The sequence below is a fragment of the Lottia gigantea genome (assembly GCF_000327385.1).
Source record: "Lottia gigantea unplaced genomic scaffold LOTGIsca_32, whole genome shotgun sequence".
Lineage (NCBI taxonomy): Eukaryota > Metazoa > Mollusca > Gastropoda > Lottiidae > Lottia > Lottia gigantea.
The window spans coordinates 2129370-2150420 of record NW_008709073.1 but is presented as its reverse complement, the minus strand read 5'-3'; the positions used below and the strand labels follow the sequence as shown (position 1 = coordinate 2150420).

General features: G+C 33.2%; 3 protein-coding genes across 3 annotated transcripts; 1 reads left to right on the top strand and 2 right to left on the bottom strand.

The window, feature by feature from the left end:
- Window positions 1-1164: 1164 nt before the first annotated feature.
- Window positions 1165-2817, bottom strand: LOTGIDRAFT_119940 (hypothetical protein; the record flags this gene model as incomplete). The annotated part of the gene is made up of 4 exons (XM_009058062.1): window positions 1165-1256; window positions 1770-1844; window positions 2303-2373; window positions 2756-2817. Coding segments are annotated over 4 exons (300 nt in total), but the record flags the coding sequence as incomplete, so codon positions are not given.
- Window positions 2818-15438: 12621 nt separating this feature from the next.
- On the top strand, window positions 15439-16692 carry LOTGIDRAFT_190158 (hypothetical protein; the record flags this gene model as incomplete). Its single annotated transcript, XM_009058061.1, has 1 exon — window positions 15439-16692. The coding sequence occupies one exon, from the start codon at window positions 15439-15441 to the stop codon at window positions 16468-16470; it is 1032 nt and encodes a 343-aa protein (XP_009056309.1). The 3' UTR covers window positions 16471-16692.
- Window positions 16693-19321: 2629 nt separating this feature from the next.
- On the bottom strand, window positions 19322-19651 carry LOTGIDRAFT_58438 (hypothetical protein; the record flags this gene model as incomplete). Its single annotated transcript, XM_009057909.1, has 1 exon — window positions 19322-19651. A coding segment is annotated over one exon (330 nt), but the record flags the coding sequence as incomplete, so codon positions are not given.
- Window positions 19652-21051: the final 1400 nt, after the last annotated feature.

Genomic DNA, 21051 nt, shown 5'->3' with positions numbered 1-21051 from the left:
TAAGAATGTACTAAGAGTTATTGACTATTTCTAAGAATGTACTAAGAGTTATTGACTATTTCTAAGAATGTACTAAGAGTTATTGACTATTTCTAAGAAGGTAAGCTCTCATTAAACACCAAAAATGAAAAATGATATTTCTACTATTATCAGATCCAAGATATTGGTACACTTTTTTTGTGTTCAACCTTCAAAATATATAAAATTATTATTCACAATTTCTTTAACACAAAAGTAATACAGTCAAAATATTTGCATTGTCTAAACTTCAATTTTACAATTTTATCTTATTGTAGAGGAACTAAAAGTTTGATTTTAAAGAGCTCTTTCAGATGGAAAAGCAAATATTGATACTATCTAATTCAAATTAGATAACTATTATGTCTGTTTTTTGTTTTCTTTTATTGTTTGTCTCCAATGTAATTTTACAAGTTTTCTACCACAATCTTGTTCTAGACATGTTACATTTAACCAATCAAAATGAGTCCAGCAGAGCCTGTTTCTTGATTACAAAGCCAATTATGGGATAGCAAAATCCATAGTAGAGTAGTATGACAGATATCCCACTATTCGTTATACTATTCGTTATATTATCAAAAAAGGCTTGTATATAACATGCTTTGATTGGTTAAAAACAGTATCAATAGAACAGAATGCAGTAGAATACGTGTTAGATGACAATAGAGATGAAAAATATCAGAAAACACAAAAAGAAACTTTTAATCTACTTTTCATTAGATTGATATTGACAAAAGAATATTCCTTTAATTAAAGGTATACTACCCCTTAGGGTGACAAAAAATGAAAACTTTTAAGTTGGCCAAAATGAGTCTTCATTCATCAGTGGACTTGCCTGGTGTCATAACTATACAACAGAATCCCTCTATAATCCAATATATCCATAAAACTAAGAATTCACTAAAAACTTAATAATTTTGAAACATCCTTTGAAGAGTGTTTCAATATATAACTTTGTTTAATGGATATATCATCTTATATAGAGGTTCTATACTTTAGTCATGTTAAGTCCAAACTGATGAATATATAGTCTTATTGACCAAGTTTGAAAATTTTATGTTTATTCTAAGGAGTAGTATTCCTTTAAAGAAACTCTTGTAAAAGCATACAAAAATAAGCTATATAAGTATGTACATGTTAATAAGTTTATTTAATATCACTAGTTGCATTGGCTTGTTGAGATAGAAACATTTTTATTCTTTGTAATAATTCCTCTTTTACTTTATCAGGAACCAAGGCTGAAATAACAAAAACAATAAATTTATTGACCCAACACAGAAATAATTTTCTTATATTTTGATATGATAGTCTACAAAATACAGGTACATGCAAATTGCAACAAAATGCTCAACAAGGTAAAACCTTAACAAGCACCATTTTAACTTCCTGCACTATGTTTGAGAATCAACTTTTTTTTAACAGATGAGAGGTTTAGTAGTCTGAAAGCTCAGAAAATTAGGCAATAAACTCTTCAAGTTATGGAACCTATTATGCCTTTATGTTTGAAGCACAGTGGCTGGTGTAGGCGCCATTACCAAGTAACGTCACATATTGTCATACACTATCACTTCAAGTGCAGGGTATATGAGGTTTTTTAATTTTTCTACACACTCAATGTTCTAAAGGGCAAATGTAAACTAATTGACACAATTGTAAAAGAAGGGGATAAGGAATTTGACAGTGGGGGCCGAATCCAGGACTTGGCTGCCATAGCCCACCTCTTCACTGTCACTGTTCCCAGTGATACTCACCTCTTCCTCTAGGTGTAATCTCTGCCACTAAATCATCAACAGTAACATGTGCTAGACCTTTCTGTTGTACAACATCTAAAAAAGGAAAAGACAAATTCCTTTTTCCTATAATCTTAGCAGATGTTATTAAAATTTAATAAGCATCATATGCCTCCTTTTCAGATATCTTTGTCAAAACCAACTTGATTTTTTAGCCATACCATAGCTCCTTTTATTTTAAAGGATTGTAAACATGGACGGGAGTCGGGCGCTAGATTTGCGAAGATTCATGAGTAAAAATTACTTTGCAACGTAAGTCTGGGGATCCAAAGCCAATATTAATGAACAAGGAGACATTTGGGTTAAGTTGAATGCACTGTCAAAGTTATCAAGTATCGGAAGTTACCTAGCTCACAATCACAAAATTGTGATTCTCGCAGGAACTTAGACAAGGAGTAGGGATAATCACTGCTACAATGAGACAAAAAATTTGATTTGTTTTTAGAGTCATTTCACTATATCAAGATGTTCATTCTGGGACTAAAAACACAAACCTTTACAAAAAGATTTCAATTGATCTCTCCAGCCACTTTCTATTAATCTAGTTCTTAACAACTCCTTTAATCTGTAAGAAAATTACAAGAAATAAAATACATCCAATTATCAATGATGATTTTAACTTTTATGAAACTGCCAACTTTACAAAAGGATAAAAGTTGGTTGGGCTTTTTTGTTCTATGTATGTTTTTTGATTTTTAAGGAACTGTTTTTGGTCGTATTGCAAATTTTGAACAAGCCATTTCCAAATTTTACCACAATTTAAAAGAGTTAAATGCAATTTTTTTGAAAACACTTATCAGCAGAATGAAAAGAGCTGTTGTCTATGTCCAAAAAAAAATATTAAAAACCAAAAATCAGTAGCATATTTGAGATCAATGACTGACTCATAGGTAATTATTTGTTACAATTCACTAGCTAGGAGAATAAAATGATTTCCTACAACTGACCTGTCTCTTTCTCCAGTCTCTACTAATTTTTGGTTTATAGTTGCTCTCATTTGAGCATCTTTTATTTTTCTTTCTTGCAATCTGAAAACATATCAAAATTTTTTATGTATTTAAACATTAAATAATCATATAAGCTAACTTATTATAAAACCATATTCTCATAAAAATCTGATATAGAAACAAGTGGATGACTAGATTTCATAATCAATGATATGACAAAGTTACATTTTATCTCTTCCACATAGGTTCCCTTCAGCACATAACATACCCACAATAAACTATAATAACTGATCAAAACAAGCATATACTTTGATCACCCATAAAATTTGGTATTTTGCCATGTTTTTAATTAGCATGTACAAGCATTTCCCATTCAATTAGTTCGATTATTAATTAAATATTGAATGATAGCTTGCCATCGATAATCGATCTCAATTTGGCAATCAATATCCAGCCTTAGTCTCTATTGCATTCGCAAGCCAAATTTAACATAATTTCAGTGTATCAAGGGTTGAAATCAATTGTCGAATCGTACCCAAATAAACCTACATACTCAATTTGATAAAAAATCAGATAAAAACTGTGGTCACTATCGCGTTCACTTGCTACATTATGTCAGACAGATGTGAAGTCAGTATATATCTCCCTGTTGGAATGTCGGCTTATAAAAAACATGAAGATTAATTGAAATGAAAGTATAAGCATATTTTGTAGGATTGCAAAAAATCTTGAAGTTGTAGTTTGATACACTTAACAAATTTGAAAGAAATAATCTTTAAGATTATAAAAAATTTTCATTTTAATTTCAAAGGTAGTCAATTGACCTAATTGCTGAATTCATTAGCTTGACCACACAGTCATGCAGTTAGGTAGGGTGATTTTGCAAGCAAGATATCAAAATATCAAGATCAAAATTCATCATGATACCAGCACTGGTATGGGTAGTTATTGTAATGTGTGTGAAGTCTTTTACAATATGGTTTTAAATATCATACAAATTCAATCATAAGATTTTCATCATCATACATATCACAAAAAGATTTTTGAACTCATTTCGATATGAATGAAGAGAGTACCATCTGTTACAAAAGTAAAAAAACTCTTTCAGGTTTAGGACAAAATTTTCAATGTACAATAATGATCACATATCATGGCCGTTTCAGATGAAATTAAAAGACACTCTTTAAAAACGATATATTTATTTATGGTGGTTGAATTGAGATAAAAAGAATAAGGAAAGGGGGAGGGAGGGAGGGGTTAGGAGAAAGGTGGATAGTATTATCAGGACACAAAATCTGTTTTATTATCAAGCATTGCGAGTATCTCTTAAAACAACCTACACCAAGCACTGAGTTCAAACATAATGATCAACAAGTTTAGAAGTGATAAATGATTTTCGGTAAAAAATACAAGTACTTTATATAAATTTGTAATTGGTTAGAATGAGTTAAAACAAAAAAATATATCATAAACAAATTCTTACTCCGCCATCTTGAAATAATATTTTGACCAAACCCGCTCTTCTTTTAGGAGAGTTCGGGAGTAATTATTTTTTTCTAAATCATTTTCCTTTTTCTTCAGCTACAAATTAGCAACCGTATGTGCAGTTTTATAATTTGCTCTATATCCTTGACTAAAAAATAGACAGTACATTTATTATTGACCATTCACGCGTCTTCGTTATAAAATTACGAAAATTTTTAGTACTTCTATGAAATTTAATAAAAGGGGAAGTAATCCACGATATTACAAATTTGATTTTTGGTCAAAGTGACGTCTGGAAATGGGTTCACAAGAGGAATTCGTCTGGTGCCAAAAAAACACAAATTGACTTGAAATCCAGTGGCGTTTTGCCTGAAATGTATGTTACTTGATAAGAGGTATGTATACGAACGCTGATAGGGATAGAGTTCAAAAGAAACATAAAAATTAGCATTTTCCTGGGATTTTTAGTTCCTTCTTACCCTCACGCTCAGATTTTTTTTATTGTTGTTCAAAGGGAAATAACTCCATTGGATTAAATAAGAAGACAGACTGTAGTTAATAAAGCTTTCACTGTTGGTACATAGTGACAGATTACAGTTAGACAACACAATTTTGTGAAGTCATTAGTCTTAGTTTGTGGAACTGTAAGTTAATAACTCACAATCACATGCATGACTTCCTCAGTCAATTCGTGTGACATCAACATTTGCATACATGTGTTGATGAATAAGGTTAGAGGCCTATAGGATCTCCTTACAATTTCAAAGTCAACCTGCGAAAGGCAAAATGAATCTTTGCACCCCCAATTGTACCTCCAATTTTTTGTAAACAAAATTAAAAAAATTGATTATTTGATGTTGAACTTTGCCAAAGAATATGTGTCAGAATGCACTTAATCAAATAATTTTTTCCAAAATTTTCTGAGGAGAATCCTTTCAGACCTCCATGAAAGGCTATGAACAACACGCCTCCACAGAGTTGCTGAATTTTAATTTCAGCCTCTATAGTTCTCTTTCCATTGGTCAGTCTGTTCCCCTATCTGTACCCACACTCTCAGGATGCTGGCGCCACTAATGATTCTATGATATCTAGGCTTAGACCTGTAATTTTATCTTAATCATTAGCATTTATTACAATACAGGTAAACCTAACTGCTAATTTAATTGAACAGTACAGATTTTTAATGATATATATCTTTTCTTACAAATTTGCAGGATAATAATTTATAACTGTTTGTACGGTATTATAATACAGTGTAGATTGAATTATGAAAGAAATATCCTTGAAACTGCCTAACATAATTTGGTTTGAATTAAACTTTAAATGTATTTCTAATGATTCTTAATGACATGCCTTATGGGAAATCTTTATAATATAAATTTCCTCAGTTAAGCTTACACTTTTTTTTTTTCTTTCTTGTAATGAAAAGTTTTAAATAAGTGCTCAAATGAATGCAATAATTTGCTTTTATTGCTGTGGATGTGCATGTTTACTTTTAAGAATGTGCTATAATAGCATATTTTGCAATAAGTGACATCATCAAAAACCTATTATTAGGATCCACAGATGTCTGACTGAAAATTTGAATGGTGAGAATTGATTCCATCAGTTTCCCAGATTCACATAAAAAAAATTTCTTTGCGATCCTTTTAAATTACAAAATCATATTTGAACATCAGTTTCTCCTGCAAAAATTTGACGAAAGTGTACTGTGAAAGTTAAGACTGAAAAATTCAATGGAATAATTTATCATTCATTATGTCTTATGACAACATGATATTAACAACATTTGAATTTGATAACAGAAAGTGACAAAATGGTCAACAGGTTTTGGAAGGAGGATTTTAATTCTTAACTTAAGCTGCTAACACAATATTTTGATATGTTAACAACAAATTGAAATGCTTAAGTGTAAGTGGAATAATTGGTAAAATAGGGAAAAAAAACTATTATTTCGTTAGAGAGCTTAAAGCACATTATATAAGCTAATGTACCACAAAATTGTTACATGAAGTACAAAATTATTATTAATGGAGCAGACTCAACATGTAATAACCAGTTTGATATCATACTGATTCTTATCAGGATAATTATATTGAACAGGTATACTTATAAGGGATTGTCACTAATCGCACAGGGCCTTAGCGAAGGGTCTTTTGTGAATAGTGACATCCTAAAACACTCAGTTCAAGTGGAATTGCAGGAACCACATACATCTGATTGAAAATTAGAATCCATGTTATCAGCATCTGTAAAATTTAGAATACTTCTTTACAATCCTTTTTATGAATAGTATATTATTTGTGATTGTGACACCTTAAATGTCTATCAACCTCAGGTTTGTCAACAATTGAATGAAAACCAATTGTGAGTTCATTAGTTCACATTATTTTATTCAATCTCAACTGTCTGTTAGCAATCTTTAACTGTCTGTCTTCTAACTTTAATGTTTTTTTGGTCGGTGTTCTGTTGAACCAGATGTCAGATTTGAATTTAGCATAGGTGGCTGAAATGAAATAGGTAATTACAGCTGTGAATATTTAACTAAATATACTCAAAATAATAAATTCTTTCTATGAAAAGTAAGATATTTTGAGAACAATAATATTGTTGAATTCATGCTACACTGCCTTAGATGCCAAACTTGAGTCATTGTTATAGTTTTGTTATGTTTAATATAAGACATATTGTGCAACTAAAAATGTACTTTGTACCTTGAAATATTGTTTAAGTTACAAAATAGACTATATCTGTACAGGAAGTAGGTGATTAGCTTTAACAGGTTTTGGTGATAACTATGTTTGATCTTCAAGATACTGACAATTTTTAAACAAATATTGAAATGTTACAGTAAATAATGCATAGAGGTCAACTGTCTGAAAGAAACAACAATTTCTTTTAGAAATGAAATGAAAGGAATCGAGTTTTACATCCCGCTCTGCTGCATCTAATTAAGCTAGTAAAGACAGTTTTGCTAAGACAGCTGCATTCTTATTATTGAGTTATAGTAGATAAAACTTTTATTCATCAAAAGTGTATATATGCTATTTATCATCTGATTTACAAATATTTGTAACATATGTACAGGTGTTTTAATGATTTAAAATTAAAAAGTTTCATGGTTAATAAACATATTTTTATTCGCCCACATGAAATGGGGGGCGTATATTGCTGTCACCTCTTTCCGTTGGTCGGCCCGTCCGTCGGTCCACAATTGCTCGTAAACACTCTACAAGGCACAATTCTTGACTGATTTCGATGAAACTTGGTATGGTTGTTTTTAATCACCCAAGGATGAACCCTATTGAAAATCAGACGAATCGAAAAATATTTACTATGAGTTAATGCCCTTGTTCTTGAAACGCTCGTAAACACTCTAGAAGGTGCAATTCATGACGGATTTTGATGAAACTTGGTATGAGTGTTCGTTATCGCCCAAGAATAAACCCTATCGAAAATCAGAAAAATTGAAAAATATTTAGTATGAGTTATTGCCCTTGTTCTTGAAAACCCGTTCAATTTTAGCTTGTAAACACTCTAGAAGGCACAATTCTTGATGGATTTTGACAAAACTTGGTGTGAGTGTTTGTAATCACCCAAGGATAAACACTATCAAAAATCAGAAAAATTGAAAAATATTTAGTATTAGTTATTGCCCTTGTTCTTGAAAACGCGTTCAATTTTTAGTTCGTAAACACTCCAGAAGACACAATTCTTAACGGATTTTGACGAAACTTGGCATGAGTGTTGGTTATCACCCATGGATAAACCGTATTGAAAAACATAAAAATTGAAAAATATTTAGTATGAGTTATTGCCCTTGTTCTTGAAAACACGTTCAAATTTTAGCTTGTAAACACTGTAGAAGGGACAATTATTGACGGATTTTAATGAAATTTGGCTTGAATGCTGGTTATCACCCAAGGCCATTATTCTTAAAAACACGTTCAATTTTTAGCTTGTAAACACTCTAGAAGTCACAATTCTTGACGGATTCTAAGGAAATGTGGCTTGAGTGTTTGTTATCACCCATGGATAAAGCCTATTGAAAATGAGAAAAATTGAAAAAATTTTTGGTATGAGTTATTGCCCTTGATCTTGAAAACTCGTTCAATTTGTAGCTCATAAATTTTGACAAAACTTGGTTTTATTATTCATTACCGCGCTGAAGATTGAATATTTGTCTTCTAGAGTTTTCACGAGCTACAGATTGAACAAGTTTTCAAGAACTAGGGCAATAAGTCATACTCAATATTATTCAGTATCGCCCTAAAGAGTTCAAAAGAAGTGTATGACTGAAGGTTGCATATTTCATACTGGTGATTGTTACTATACTGCTAAATATTATGTTCAAAATCAAAGCTGCCAGTGGGCGTATATTACCTTGCCTGGCAAGCTATTTTTGTTATAGGTAATAAACTTTATTACTAGTTGCAGCTTTCAAGCACTGGCCAAAAGACAGAAAAAAGGCAGAAGCTACCATCTTGAAAAATGCAAAAGATTGTAAATATGTATATGCAGACGACATTTTTTTTTAAAATCTGATTGCTTTAAATTTGATTGTAAAATCTAAGTTGGAATAATATCTCGGTCCTCTAGTTGCCCTTTTTTTTTAATGTCAACTTTCCTTTTGCATATTTTCCATATTTTTTTCTGATGGGCCACTTATTCAAATGCTGATGCAACAAAGCAAAATCGACGGCAGTGGAGTGGGTAGCCCAAGGTGACTGGAAGTAAGGTTATACACTTCTTTTAGTTTGCCGTACTTTCATGGTTTATTAGAGGTTCTCAGCTAGGTACAGCAGTTTCCCACTGCAGAGTCTTTAAGATTACACCGGCTTTAAAATGACATCGATTAGTAGATGTTGCAAACTGCATGGAAGTGCTCTGCTACAGCTTTAAGGGAACAAAGTTGCTGAATGCCGCTGTCTATAACTAAATGACGTAACTCATAAGAGACTGAGAGTATAGAACTGTTTTGGAATTCTTCCACACTATTCAGGCATATCTACCGCTGCCAACAACCTCTTGGCATTGATCTTTCCCGGATTATCCGTATCCATTTACAGCTGGGTCGACTGGAATAATGAGAGAAGACAAGGTCATCGGACTTTCACATGCCGATCAGGATAGGAACCCATATAATCACATTAGTGATTTTAATTGAAATACGGTATTTGCCTTCATGTATTTTTTATTTAGAAATGCTTTGTGAATTTTGAATTCCACCACAAAACAATAGATCTGTAGCAGTAGCGGCTTAGGATCGGAACCCATATAATCACATTAGTGATTTTAATTGAAATACGGTATTTGCCTTCATGTATTTTTATTCAGAAATGCTTTCTGAATTTTGAAAATTCTATCATAAGTGCTCTTCTGCACCTAATTTGGCTGGTAAAGACGGGCAATGCCATAAAGTGTGCAGTGAGAGAAATTTTTTTCAAGGACAGCTGCATTTTAACTATTGAGTTTTAAAACTTTACATGATACACAATTTATGACCGAATTTGCATATATTTGAAACACATGTTGGTGTTTTAATCAATAATAATTTAAAATGAGAAGGTTTTATGGTTAAAAAACATATTTTTGTTATAAATAATAAACTTTATATTTGTCTTTAGTTACAGCTCTTCAGTACATCGAAATGGTGGGAAAAGGCAGAAAATAACAAAAAGCATAGTTTTCAGACTATGTTTGTCCTGCATGCAAATTTCGCAAGTGCTCTTCTACAGCTTTACGGGAACAGAGTTGCTGAATGCGACAGCCGAGAACTCGTTAGAGAACTGTTTTAGAATTCTTTTACACCATTCAGGCATATCTACCGCTGCCATCAACCTCTTAGCATTGATCTTTCCTGGATTATCCGTACCCAGTTACAGCTGGGTCGACTGGGGTTATGAGTGAAGTTGACCTATTCAAGGTCATCGAACTTAACACGCCGATCGAGATAATTGCCCCTTTGTCTATGCCTTTGCCAGTATTTATTACAAAGTATATGTATTGAATTTATAAATGATCTATTGATTTTATTATGGAATTTCAAAATTCACCAACCATTTCTAAATAGAATTTGTGTTACGTAGCACCTTGTTCGCTCGGTAATGTTATAGCAAAGCTGTGCACGAATTCTCCTATCAATCGTTGAAAGATTTGTCTTTTTACCTTGGAACATCTCGTCAAGCCACATATTAAGGACACATTTCGAAGCCATTGTGGTGTTGGATTTGGAATCTTTGGTTTCGCTTATTAATTTATATAAATCTTTTAACGTGGGATAAGTTATATTTAAGTTACATTAGTAATGTTGTCTTCTGAAAATGTTCTTTCTTAGAATAGTGGTAATATTAATGTGGAGTTCTCGAGAGGTTTGAGTTAAATGTCGCGAACCAACACCGAATTACTCTTTCAGTTAGGATCAAACCACAGACGAATTCCCAGAGCAGTTATCGCATCATAACGTAATTTAACGTAGAATGAACGCGAATATTATCGCAAAAACAAATATTAAGTGACCCTCTTTTTCGGGTCAAGTGACTATTGTTTCAACTTAAGGTCAGGTCTGTAGACCTCTGATGGGATATATCGTCTTCCCGCTTTGCAAATTTCCGTGGCGACCATGAAACATCGCGTGTGGCAATCGCTTTGATGCTTTTCCGCACAGCCACAGTTTTCATTGAAACTTCTACTTGTGACGATCGCTTAGCCCAACCCCTAGGCCTATACGTCACTGTATAGGTATATGACAAAAACGAAGATGGAGTGAGAAAGTTCTTCCGTTTTACCTTGCAACCGCTTGCTGAAGTGAGCGTATTTTGACGTGATATATTTTCATTTCCAATAGGATGACAAGTTGTATAAGCAAATTAAGCAAACTATCTGGACGGGGAAATATTATAAAAATTAAGGTTTTTTTATAAAGTTAATTACGTCCTTATGGATTGCGCAACACTGACACTTTCACCTGGCAAAGTATATGATGTATATGCTGTCAGAGTGTAATTTACAATAAGATTTGAAAAGAAAGATTCTCGTAATCTTCAGATAATATCTGTCTCTGGTAACAAAAAATGATTGATTTATAACATGAAATTATATGTTCCTTATATGGCACGTGATAAGGATTAGCCTCGAGCAAATTGGGTATTGTGTCAAATAATCCGCTATTATCATGCCTTTTATACTTTCTAATGATGTGTCGATATCTTCACAATTCTCTTAGGTGAAACAGAAATAGGTTGTAAAAATTAAGACCTCGAGTTTGTCCAGAGTATGAATTGATTTTACTAAAATTTTACATTTCACTCTAAATGCAAAGTCTGGATGATTTGTTGTTGCAATTAGTGCAAAAATTCAAATTTTTGTATTTATGTTGTTCAAGTATCAAATACCATTTTTATAACGAATTCTTTCAAAGAATCCCTTACAGGTATCAACTGGCTACAAGATAAAAAAAAAAACGACCATGTTTTCGAGATGGGTTTCGCACTCTCACGAGATTGTTATATTAAATCTATTTCCATTTGTGTTTCGGACTAAGACTAGCAAAATTAGGATTTTTGTCGTTGACATGATAAATTTCATATGTTTCATTTCCTGCATATGTGCTAAAAATATATACATTTATTGTCGTTTTATTTCCTTAAACATCTTCTTTTTCAGGTTTAATATGAATGAATCGTGGCCCATTGAAGATCTGTCGTTAATGTGAACGCTATGTGAAGCTCTCTCGTGCCTTTTACGTTATAAAATATTACCGTATTTGAACTATTTACCAGCACTAATGTTCAAGCTGGTGAAGAAATCAGATTTGTAAAGTCTTTTCTATACCTAGAATTGGATTACTTATATAGGCTGAAACAATTGATTTTATCTCAATCATTGTTAGTTAAAAGAGTGGTTTTGATTCTGGAACATCGTACGAGACACGACAATTTGCCCAACATAAAGCTAGTTAAATGGCTAGGCTGTAAGAGGTGTATGGCGATCTAGATTAACCTCAGGCGGATTTTAAAAATTCTAAATGTCAGTGTGTATGTGTAAACATGCCGTGTTTAACCTTGTGAATTTTTAAATGTTGTTTGAAATTGTTGGTGATTTTTCTTTTTTACCCCCTTTTCAATGAGGTCAACTCGATTGTGTTTTTCTAATGGTACAGTGAAGTCCAACCAGACAACCAACATGGTTTAGACTAATGATACATGTATTAAATGAACGTGATGTATATCAATTGGTGAAGGATTTACTCCTGAAGGAGTCTCATTAGATTAATAACCATGTGATCCAAATGAACATAGCAGGTACTTTTTTTAATTATTTGAATTATTTGAATTTTCTTTCTTTTATTTTTGTTCTGAAAGCATTTATAATGTCAAAGTTAGGCTGTATGATACAACACCATCATGATATGTGTATAGCGTGAAACTCTGAGTAACAACAGTCATGTGTTTTTAGGTTGTTTTATTTTTCTATATTCAACGGATACAAATTGGAGAATCATTTCTGTCAGAAGTTTTGTTACTCATACACAGCCAACATCAATAAGAATTATGGTCCTAAATAAGTTAGACTCCACTGATGATATCAGTTAATTGATTTTTCACATCTTACTATTTATATGACAGAAGCTATTGATTATTTCAATAATACAATCCTTAGTGGGATTCAAAATAGATTTTCTAGTAAATTCTGGTCTATATGTGTATAGGAAGTTATGTTAAATTCTTGTTTTTCTGAAACATCTCTTGCCAAAGTCATGCAGGATGAAATTTACCCGATTAACATACTTTTGAATCCCTTGAAAACAGGGGGTTTCAACGTGAGGGTATTTTTATTTATTTGAGGGGGGGGGGGGGGGAATATTTGGATAATAATTATTAAAGTCGTTCATATTCAGTCTAGCTATATTCTCCGATATGAAAAATATTGCAGAGAAAACAACCTGAAATCACGAAATAGTACATATTTAAAGATCACGATCAGGGCTCTTGAAAGGGGTAATGGAATGGGAAGAAGACATCTAAAATGTCACTTAATTCCCAACTGTAAATGCTATGGTTAACGATAATGCAATTGAAAGCTATTATAATGAGCTCATTTGGTAGATATATACTCTCGAGAGTTTATGTTGTTACAATTCATAATTGGTTATTTAATGCATTGTGAGCACACCATTAATAACTGCTATCTGTTGACATTTTCCTTTCGGAATGATAAAGATATTGATGTGTGAACACTACTTTTGAAAGAAATACACAGCTCAAATAATTCACTAAAGCTTATATCATTTATAATTGTGCCAATTGCCAGTCTGACGTCTGATATGGGGTATAATGAAATGAAAACTAACCCATATTTCATAGGTTTTATCTTTATATTTTATATATATTATCTGTTATGCAAATGTGAACAACTTGAGCCGTTTTAGATAATATTAACTAATATGTTAGCCAAGGAGATTTGCTATTTGCTTCACTAAAAAACTGATATATGATGATTGATAGCGAAAACCCATCTTCGTAAAATGTTTTCTTGAGGAATGAGAATTGTTTTATGTCAATTATAGTAGTCTTACCCCTTGAAATATTTCAATTATCTTATTTATTATCGTGTGACTGATTAGTCCTGTATTGAGTATGCGTTTAAGGTCAGGGCAACACAATCATTAACGTACTATGTTATCGAACTATTTAGGTTTGATTTGAGAAATCTTCATCTTCACAATGTCTTCTTAAAGGGATTGTAAGGAGGTTTCCAGTGTCCCAGATACGCATACAAAACCTCTTAACAATTCCTTTATGGCACTTTTCTTGAATCAGAAACGCATTTGATTGGATTGTGCTCTAACGGATATAGCCAATCAGGGTCCCCGACAGCAACTATATTAACATTATGCATATTGTTTACATACTTGAAGGTTGAGGGCACTGATTGGTTGTATTCGATAGCGTACAATCCAACCAAATCATTGCATTTTCAAACTTCAGTGATACTAGCAAAATGCCTAATGATGTCAGTTCGAAATAACATGACATTGTGAAGATGGGAACGTATCTATTCCTTTATAAATGCCAAATTCTTCTATTTGCAGAGAATGGACACGTGAAAATAAGACCATGATTTTATTTATTCTGTGTCATAAATACAAACTCGATCAGTGCACAGCGCCGTAACATTTGAAAAAAAATGACAATGTTGTTGACAGATGTGGGTTATTAATAGTCAAATACATATTTATTTAATTGTGATGTTCAGCAACACGATGTTATTTACACTCGTTTCGAGTCTACTGTGAACCTGTCGTGCTTGTATCGAGAGAGTGGGGAAAAGAGGTTCATTGGAAAATGATTGGTCGTGTTGATAATTGACAAAGTACCAGACAATATATTATTTTAACACTCGTTTTAATTGTGATACTCGCCCTGATTGCTTGGCCATAGTTTAGCTATATGTAACTTGTGATCGTTTTTTTTTTTGTGATATTCTAGTCGACACATTTTTCCGTTTTTTCACACATTGAAAGGAGAACATTCAGAATTGTATATGATCCTCTAATATTGTGATCTTCAAATCGTGGAATTACTGTGAATCAGTTGGTGTGAGAATTGTGATTAGTATATATTATAACCTTACATATGAAGTCATTTTAAATACTCGGAATCACCCCGCTTCCCTGTTTGCGAGAAATCAAAGACAGAAGCATCTACATCATAGTATAAAATTTCATTCTTACCAGTAGAGACATTTTATTGCATTTCGCCCATGGAACTTACTTTTTAGCTTCTTACATTAGTTAACGTCACTAAAAGTTTTAACCAGTACCAAGGTGGTTGTCTCTTGAAGCGCGTTAACAGATTAATGTATTTGTACCATTGGTCTCGTGTACGCGTTGGAATATATTTCACCGCTTAAAATACGAGCTTTTAATCGATAAAGGAAGGATATGCAACTAAATATATATATTTTAATTCGGATTTTATATCATAAATCGTGACTTCGTTTTTAGTGTGTAATCAGTGTTCGTTTGTTTGACTAGATTTTAACGTTCTATTTTTTCTATTTGGAAGCTAATGGATACAATGGGTTTATTCCGCTCAAGTTCGTCTAAAAGATTGCTATTTACGTGTATTGCGTTATGTGTTTTGATGTACATGCTATTCCTTGCCTACCCTTGTGAGAGTGGTCCAAAACTCTACATGGTCCCAAAAGAACGGACGAGATATGTCTATGATTCGGACCAAAGAGCTATTCCGTATGATGAATTTATGCCTTTAATATTTATTGGAGGAGTTCCTCGAAGTGGAACAACCTTGATGCGAGCACTACTTGATGCTCACCCGGAGATCCGTTGTGGAGAGGAAACTCGTATTATTCCTAGAATCCTCGGTATGAGGACGCAATGGGAACGTTCTGCGACGGAGAAAAAGAGACTTGCAGAAGCGGGAATCACCAGTGACATAATGGATTCTGCGGTTCAAAGTTTTATCTTGGAAATAATTGCCAAACATGGAACAGCCGCGAAGCATTTGTGTAACAAAGACCCCTTTACTTTAAAATCCACTATATATCTGCATCACATATTTCCTAATGCCAAATTCCTATTTATGATCAGAGATGGTCGAGCTGTAGTGAACTCCGTTATTAGTCGGAAAGTCACAATATCAGGTTTTGACCTTAAAAACCCCAAGAAATGCCTACAGAGATGGAACCAGGCAGTTGACACAATGTATTCCCAGTGTATACGAGTGGGGTCCAGTGTATGTATGCCCGTGTATTATGAACAAATGGTGCTTCATCCAGAAATATGGATGCACAGAATATTGAAATTTTTACATATACCCTGGAACGAATCAGTGCTACATCATGAAGACTTTGTAGGCAAACCTGGTGGAATTTCTTTATCCAAAACTGAAAAGTCCACAGATCAAGTAATCAAACCTGTTAATGTGCAAGCTTTATCAAAGTGGGTAGGACAATTTCCAGAAGACCTCGTAAAGGACATGGCTAATATAGCGCCAATGTTACGTGTGTTGGGATATGATCCAAATGCTAATCCTCCGGATTATGGAACCCCAGATCCACAAGTTAAAGAAAATACATTGCATATAAAAGCGAATTCCAACTTTTGGAAAGCGCGTGAAAAAGACATCTTCGATCAAAATCCTATAAACCAAGCCAAAGCCAAGCCTAAACAGAATATTCAAAAGAATGGTGATATTGTAAGTTGAAGACTAACACAGTAATATTTTGTTTTAGTCAATGGTATGTGAAAATATTTTAAATTTACCATAAAGTGGGCTTGTTTCTTCTTATGAGTGTTATGTTGAGGGAATTATGGTATTTCTATGTGCTAATTCCTGTATGCGCCTTTTAACAAACTTGGATGGTTGACTGCTAAAGTTCATATTGCCTCCGTTTCTTATATAACGAACTGGTAGATGTAGATGGTTAAAGAGATTTACAGAGGCTTGCTGAAGAATTAAGATCTCCATCTCAACAATTTTTGTGGCGATCACCTAGAATGTTAATAGAATTCAATTTTAAGGGCACCAGTTCAATTTCAGTATTCAAAATTCAAATCAACCCCCGAAAATAGCGAATCTGTCCCTTTAAGGGATTGTACAACAAAGACCTTGCCAGATGATTTCTGTATTTTTTAGTTGATAAATATTAGTAGTGTGAATCATTTGAAACCGGACAGTGACAGATGCTTTGCAACTTATAAAAGTTCATTTTTTACAGTTTTGCGTCTCATCCTTCCTTTTTCGTCTGTCTCTTGTTCGTCCACCAGTTTGCATTTCCTCATTAAGTTGACAACAATTGCATACATAGTTATCTCCCTTCTTACTAAATATTAAAGCTACTGCAGCTCCTAAAGTTTTCAATTACTAAAATTTTCATACAACTTAGCTAATAGCCAGCAACGTTCATTGCTTGTTTGCAACTCAATTTTCTTGTCTTGTCAATTTTTGATTTGTACTAATGTGGCTATATTTAATATTAATTTTTTGTATGTTAAAGTTTGTTGCCATATACTCATGTAGAAGATCAGTCGTTTCAGAACGCATAAAGCCAAAGTCTTCCCACGAAAACGTGTATCCAATGCCTCATATCTAACTGTTTTAAGTACCGGTACAATTGCGATATGAATTTTAGCATGTTTCTTTAGCGACAATGTACGATATTGTCTTATGTTTTCAACCCAAGTATAGGGTGTTGTAGTATTCTTTCCTATTGTTGACATGAAAAAAACGTCTCATTTTAGATTTGATTCTCTTTCGTGTACTGCAATCTCTCTCTTACTGACTGGAATATGCGGAGTTTGCTTTAAATCAAAATGTATAGGAACCGACACCATCTTCAAACTGCATCGAATGAAACATGACTGTGACATATTTTCTTCTTTTTTTATTTTTACCAAAGAACAGTTTTTACTCTAGAAATCCACAGAAATCTTATATATTAATTGTCCGAACCCCAAGAGTCAACTGATATTGTGCTCCTTTATATTTCATTTTCACAGAATTTAGTCCTTTGTCTGCCTGGGTCAGACTTGACTTGCAGGAGTTTCAACACATTAGTCAACTCCACAATTCGAATCGAGTTTTCAAAGAATAGGATCTAATGTCAGAATTTGTCTTGAAATTGCTTAATCCATTAAGTTCACGTATTATTTTAACTCAACCAAGACCCACAGCCTTCGTTAAGTTTTACATCTTGTGGTTGGATTGTACTTGCTGTGTGGCATGGCGAATGGTTCTGGGGTTTTTTGTTTTTTTTTTGCAAAATTTTGGGCCCATTCATAATGGAAAAATAAGACAATAAAGAATTTGAAACGGTGACAATAGTTTTAAAATTACAAATTTGTTCTTCTTGTTATTTTTTTTTTTCCAGTATGATTTTATTTGTGTTGGTTAATTGTGTTAATTGATGTTTTAAGATTATAAAAATATTTCAACAAAAAAACTTTTGTCTCAGTTTATATAGCCTTGAGAAATCCTTGAATTAAAAGAAGCGACGTTTTCATACGAGAGGAGTTGATTTTCAGGTATTTCATACGTGTGTTAATTTTCAAACAATTTTTGACATCATGAATATTTGGTTCATAAAACGAGGATTACCTGTTAAAATGAATCACGGTAAAAGCAATGGTATCGGTTGTATTAGAGATACGATGCACTCGTTTGTTTTTTAACCGTTTTATACAGTATGAAAAAAAAATGGTATATCATATTTATGTGTTAAAGGGGTGACGTCATAAAACACTTAGTTTAGTGGAATTGCAGGAACCACAGACGTCTGATTTTAAAATTGGAATGGTGAAAATTTATGCTATCAGTCTCCCCGATACGCAAATTTTTTTTTTACAAAAACCTCTTTACAATCCCTTTAATGTAGGACAGCATTGCATTGCCGTCATTTAGATACATGTAATTAAATTCAAACCACATCAGTCATGCATTTAATTAAAAATCAAAATACGTAATGAAGCGAACTATATTACTGTGTAACACACATTACACAAAGTGGGTCATACGTCATATGATTCTTAAGCACAGCCATTTTGAATTTTTTCTTCGATTTAATAAGTCGAATTTATAATAGTCGGTTATAATATTTCAACTTAGTTTTCAAATCACATTGAAAGGTTTAGAAATTGTTGAAACATTGTAGCCTTTTTAAAAATTCGAATTATTTAGTCGAAGAAGTGATTCTAAATGGTTGTGAACTAAGTTCGTGTGTTTTATTTCGACGTAAGAACCATACACAAATTCGTGTATATATATATGTATATTACCAAATGCAACAGTATTACCTTTTTTGCTTATATAATTGTTAATTTATGTATATATCGCGTGGCATCGTCGTTACGGCAATATGCAATAGTTTTGAGCGAGATTAAGAGACAAAGATCACGTTGATGTGAAATCTTGGCTCTTTTGTTGATGATTTGACATTCTACGTACTTACATCCTTTTTTGGATTCGCGTTCTTATAACTTTGCGATGAAGCGTACACTGAAGATCGTTCTACGGCACACAGGCATCCAATGATATTAAATGTTCGACGATTGCAAATAAACGATAGGAAAATAAAGAAACCTTGAAGACCATTGAAGATGATGAAAACGTACCAAAGGATTTCATTATGAACAATAGCTCCAACAATGCCGAAGATCCAAGTGAGTCCCATAATGAATGAAAGTTTTGTATAGATCAAGCATCGTTGCCTGTGTGGGCGGTGATTTTCCAAGTTGGTTACAGTTGATGATATGCTACTTCGTTCAATTCCACACAATGTTATTATGAAGCTGACGATGTTGACCAATAATGAGATGCAGACCGGAACATAAAAAGCAACAATTATTCCAATGCTATTGAACATCCATGTACAAACACCTTTTCCGTAACCAACCCTCCAACTATCATTTGTATTTCCAAAATCCAATCCAGTGCAAATTGCTACAATAGTTGAGGGAGCTAAGAAAGAGATACAAAGTAATCTTTTATATCGAGCTTCTTGTTCAGTTTCATCTAATAGTTTCGTCTTGTGAAAGGTTAATGCCATATTAACAGCTATGGCGGTCATTGTGCTAAAAGCTGAAAGCCAGGCAAAATGGCATACAGCTGCAAGAATTTGACATAGGTTTTCTAATTCAGAGTCCACTTGTAAAATTCCCTGGCCCAAAAGCAACCAAAAACACAAAGACGCATTAAGCTTTCCTCCCAAAGTCCGCATCTCTTTATAACGGATATAAATGAACAGCGATAAGCTCAAGCAAAGTGTGGAGATACATGTAATTATTAAAGATAAGAGTTGCTGATTATAGTTATAATCAAAGAAGTTTAGTTTAAATCCATCATAAAATGAACAAACGTGCGCATCATCTCCAATCAAGACAAACTGATCTTTTGGTATCATTTTCCCAACCTTTGTAATTTCAATTGAAGCATTCCTGTGTATGTATTCTCCGGCCTTATACGTCACGATAGGACAAGTAAGGTTATGCTTGGACTTTTTCGTTACACAAACATATATTTCATCCACCAATTCCGTAGAGAGATACTTACTCACACTGATTTTAAATCCGATACTATGGAAATAATATAACACTTTCTGTTGTTCTTTTTCCACAATAGCATACCTTTGATACCCTAGTATTTCCGTAGGGACGTTAGTGTACCTCTGTAGGTTACCGTTCGGACAGATATCAGCATCAAGAAGAGAATCAGTGTTTGATAAAGTGATTCTCGAAAAGCATTTATCTTGAGCCAATGAAGAAATTAGTAAATCAAGGTTGTCATCTAATGTTGTTAACAAAATTTCTGCCACCACATTAAAGGTCTTGAAGGTGCTTGTGGTACGTGGAAGGCTGAACCTGCACAGCAACGGTGTGTTTGGATCAGTCAACTCTTCTGTTATGTTTACCAAAGTCATGCCCTCGTGCCCAAGAAAATTCTTTGCTAGGTTTGCGAACACAAAATGATACGAAAACTTTATCTTAGTTGATTGGTTTAGAAAAGGAAATGGTTGGTCTTGAGCGTCGATGAAGATGGTTTGATTTCGGTAACATCGGCCAAGATGTGCGTAATGATCTTGAGGACAAACGACCTCCCTACAAATCATGAAATATGGGTCGTAGATTTGAGAACTTATACATAAGTTAAATGAAATCGAATCTCTTATTCGAACAGAGTTGCGTCTAAAATCAAAAAGAACTCTAATGTTACCTCCAAATATGAAATTTGCATCAACGTCTAAGCATTCAAATGTCGTAGAGGCTGAAGCATTGGTCAGTTCTGTCTTAG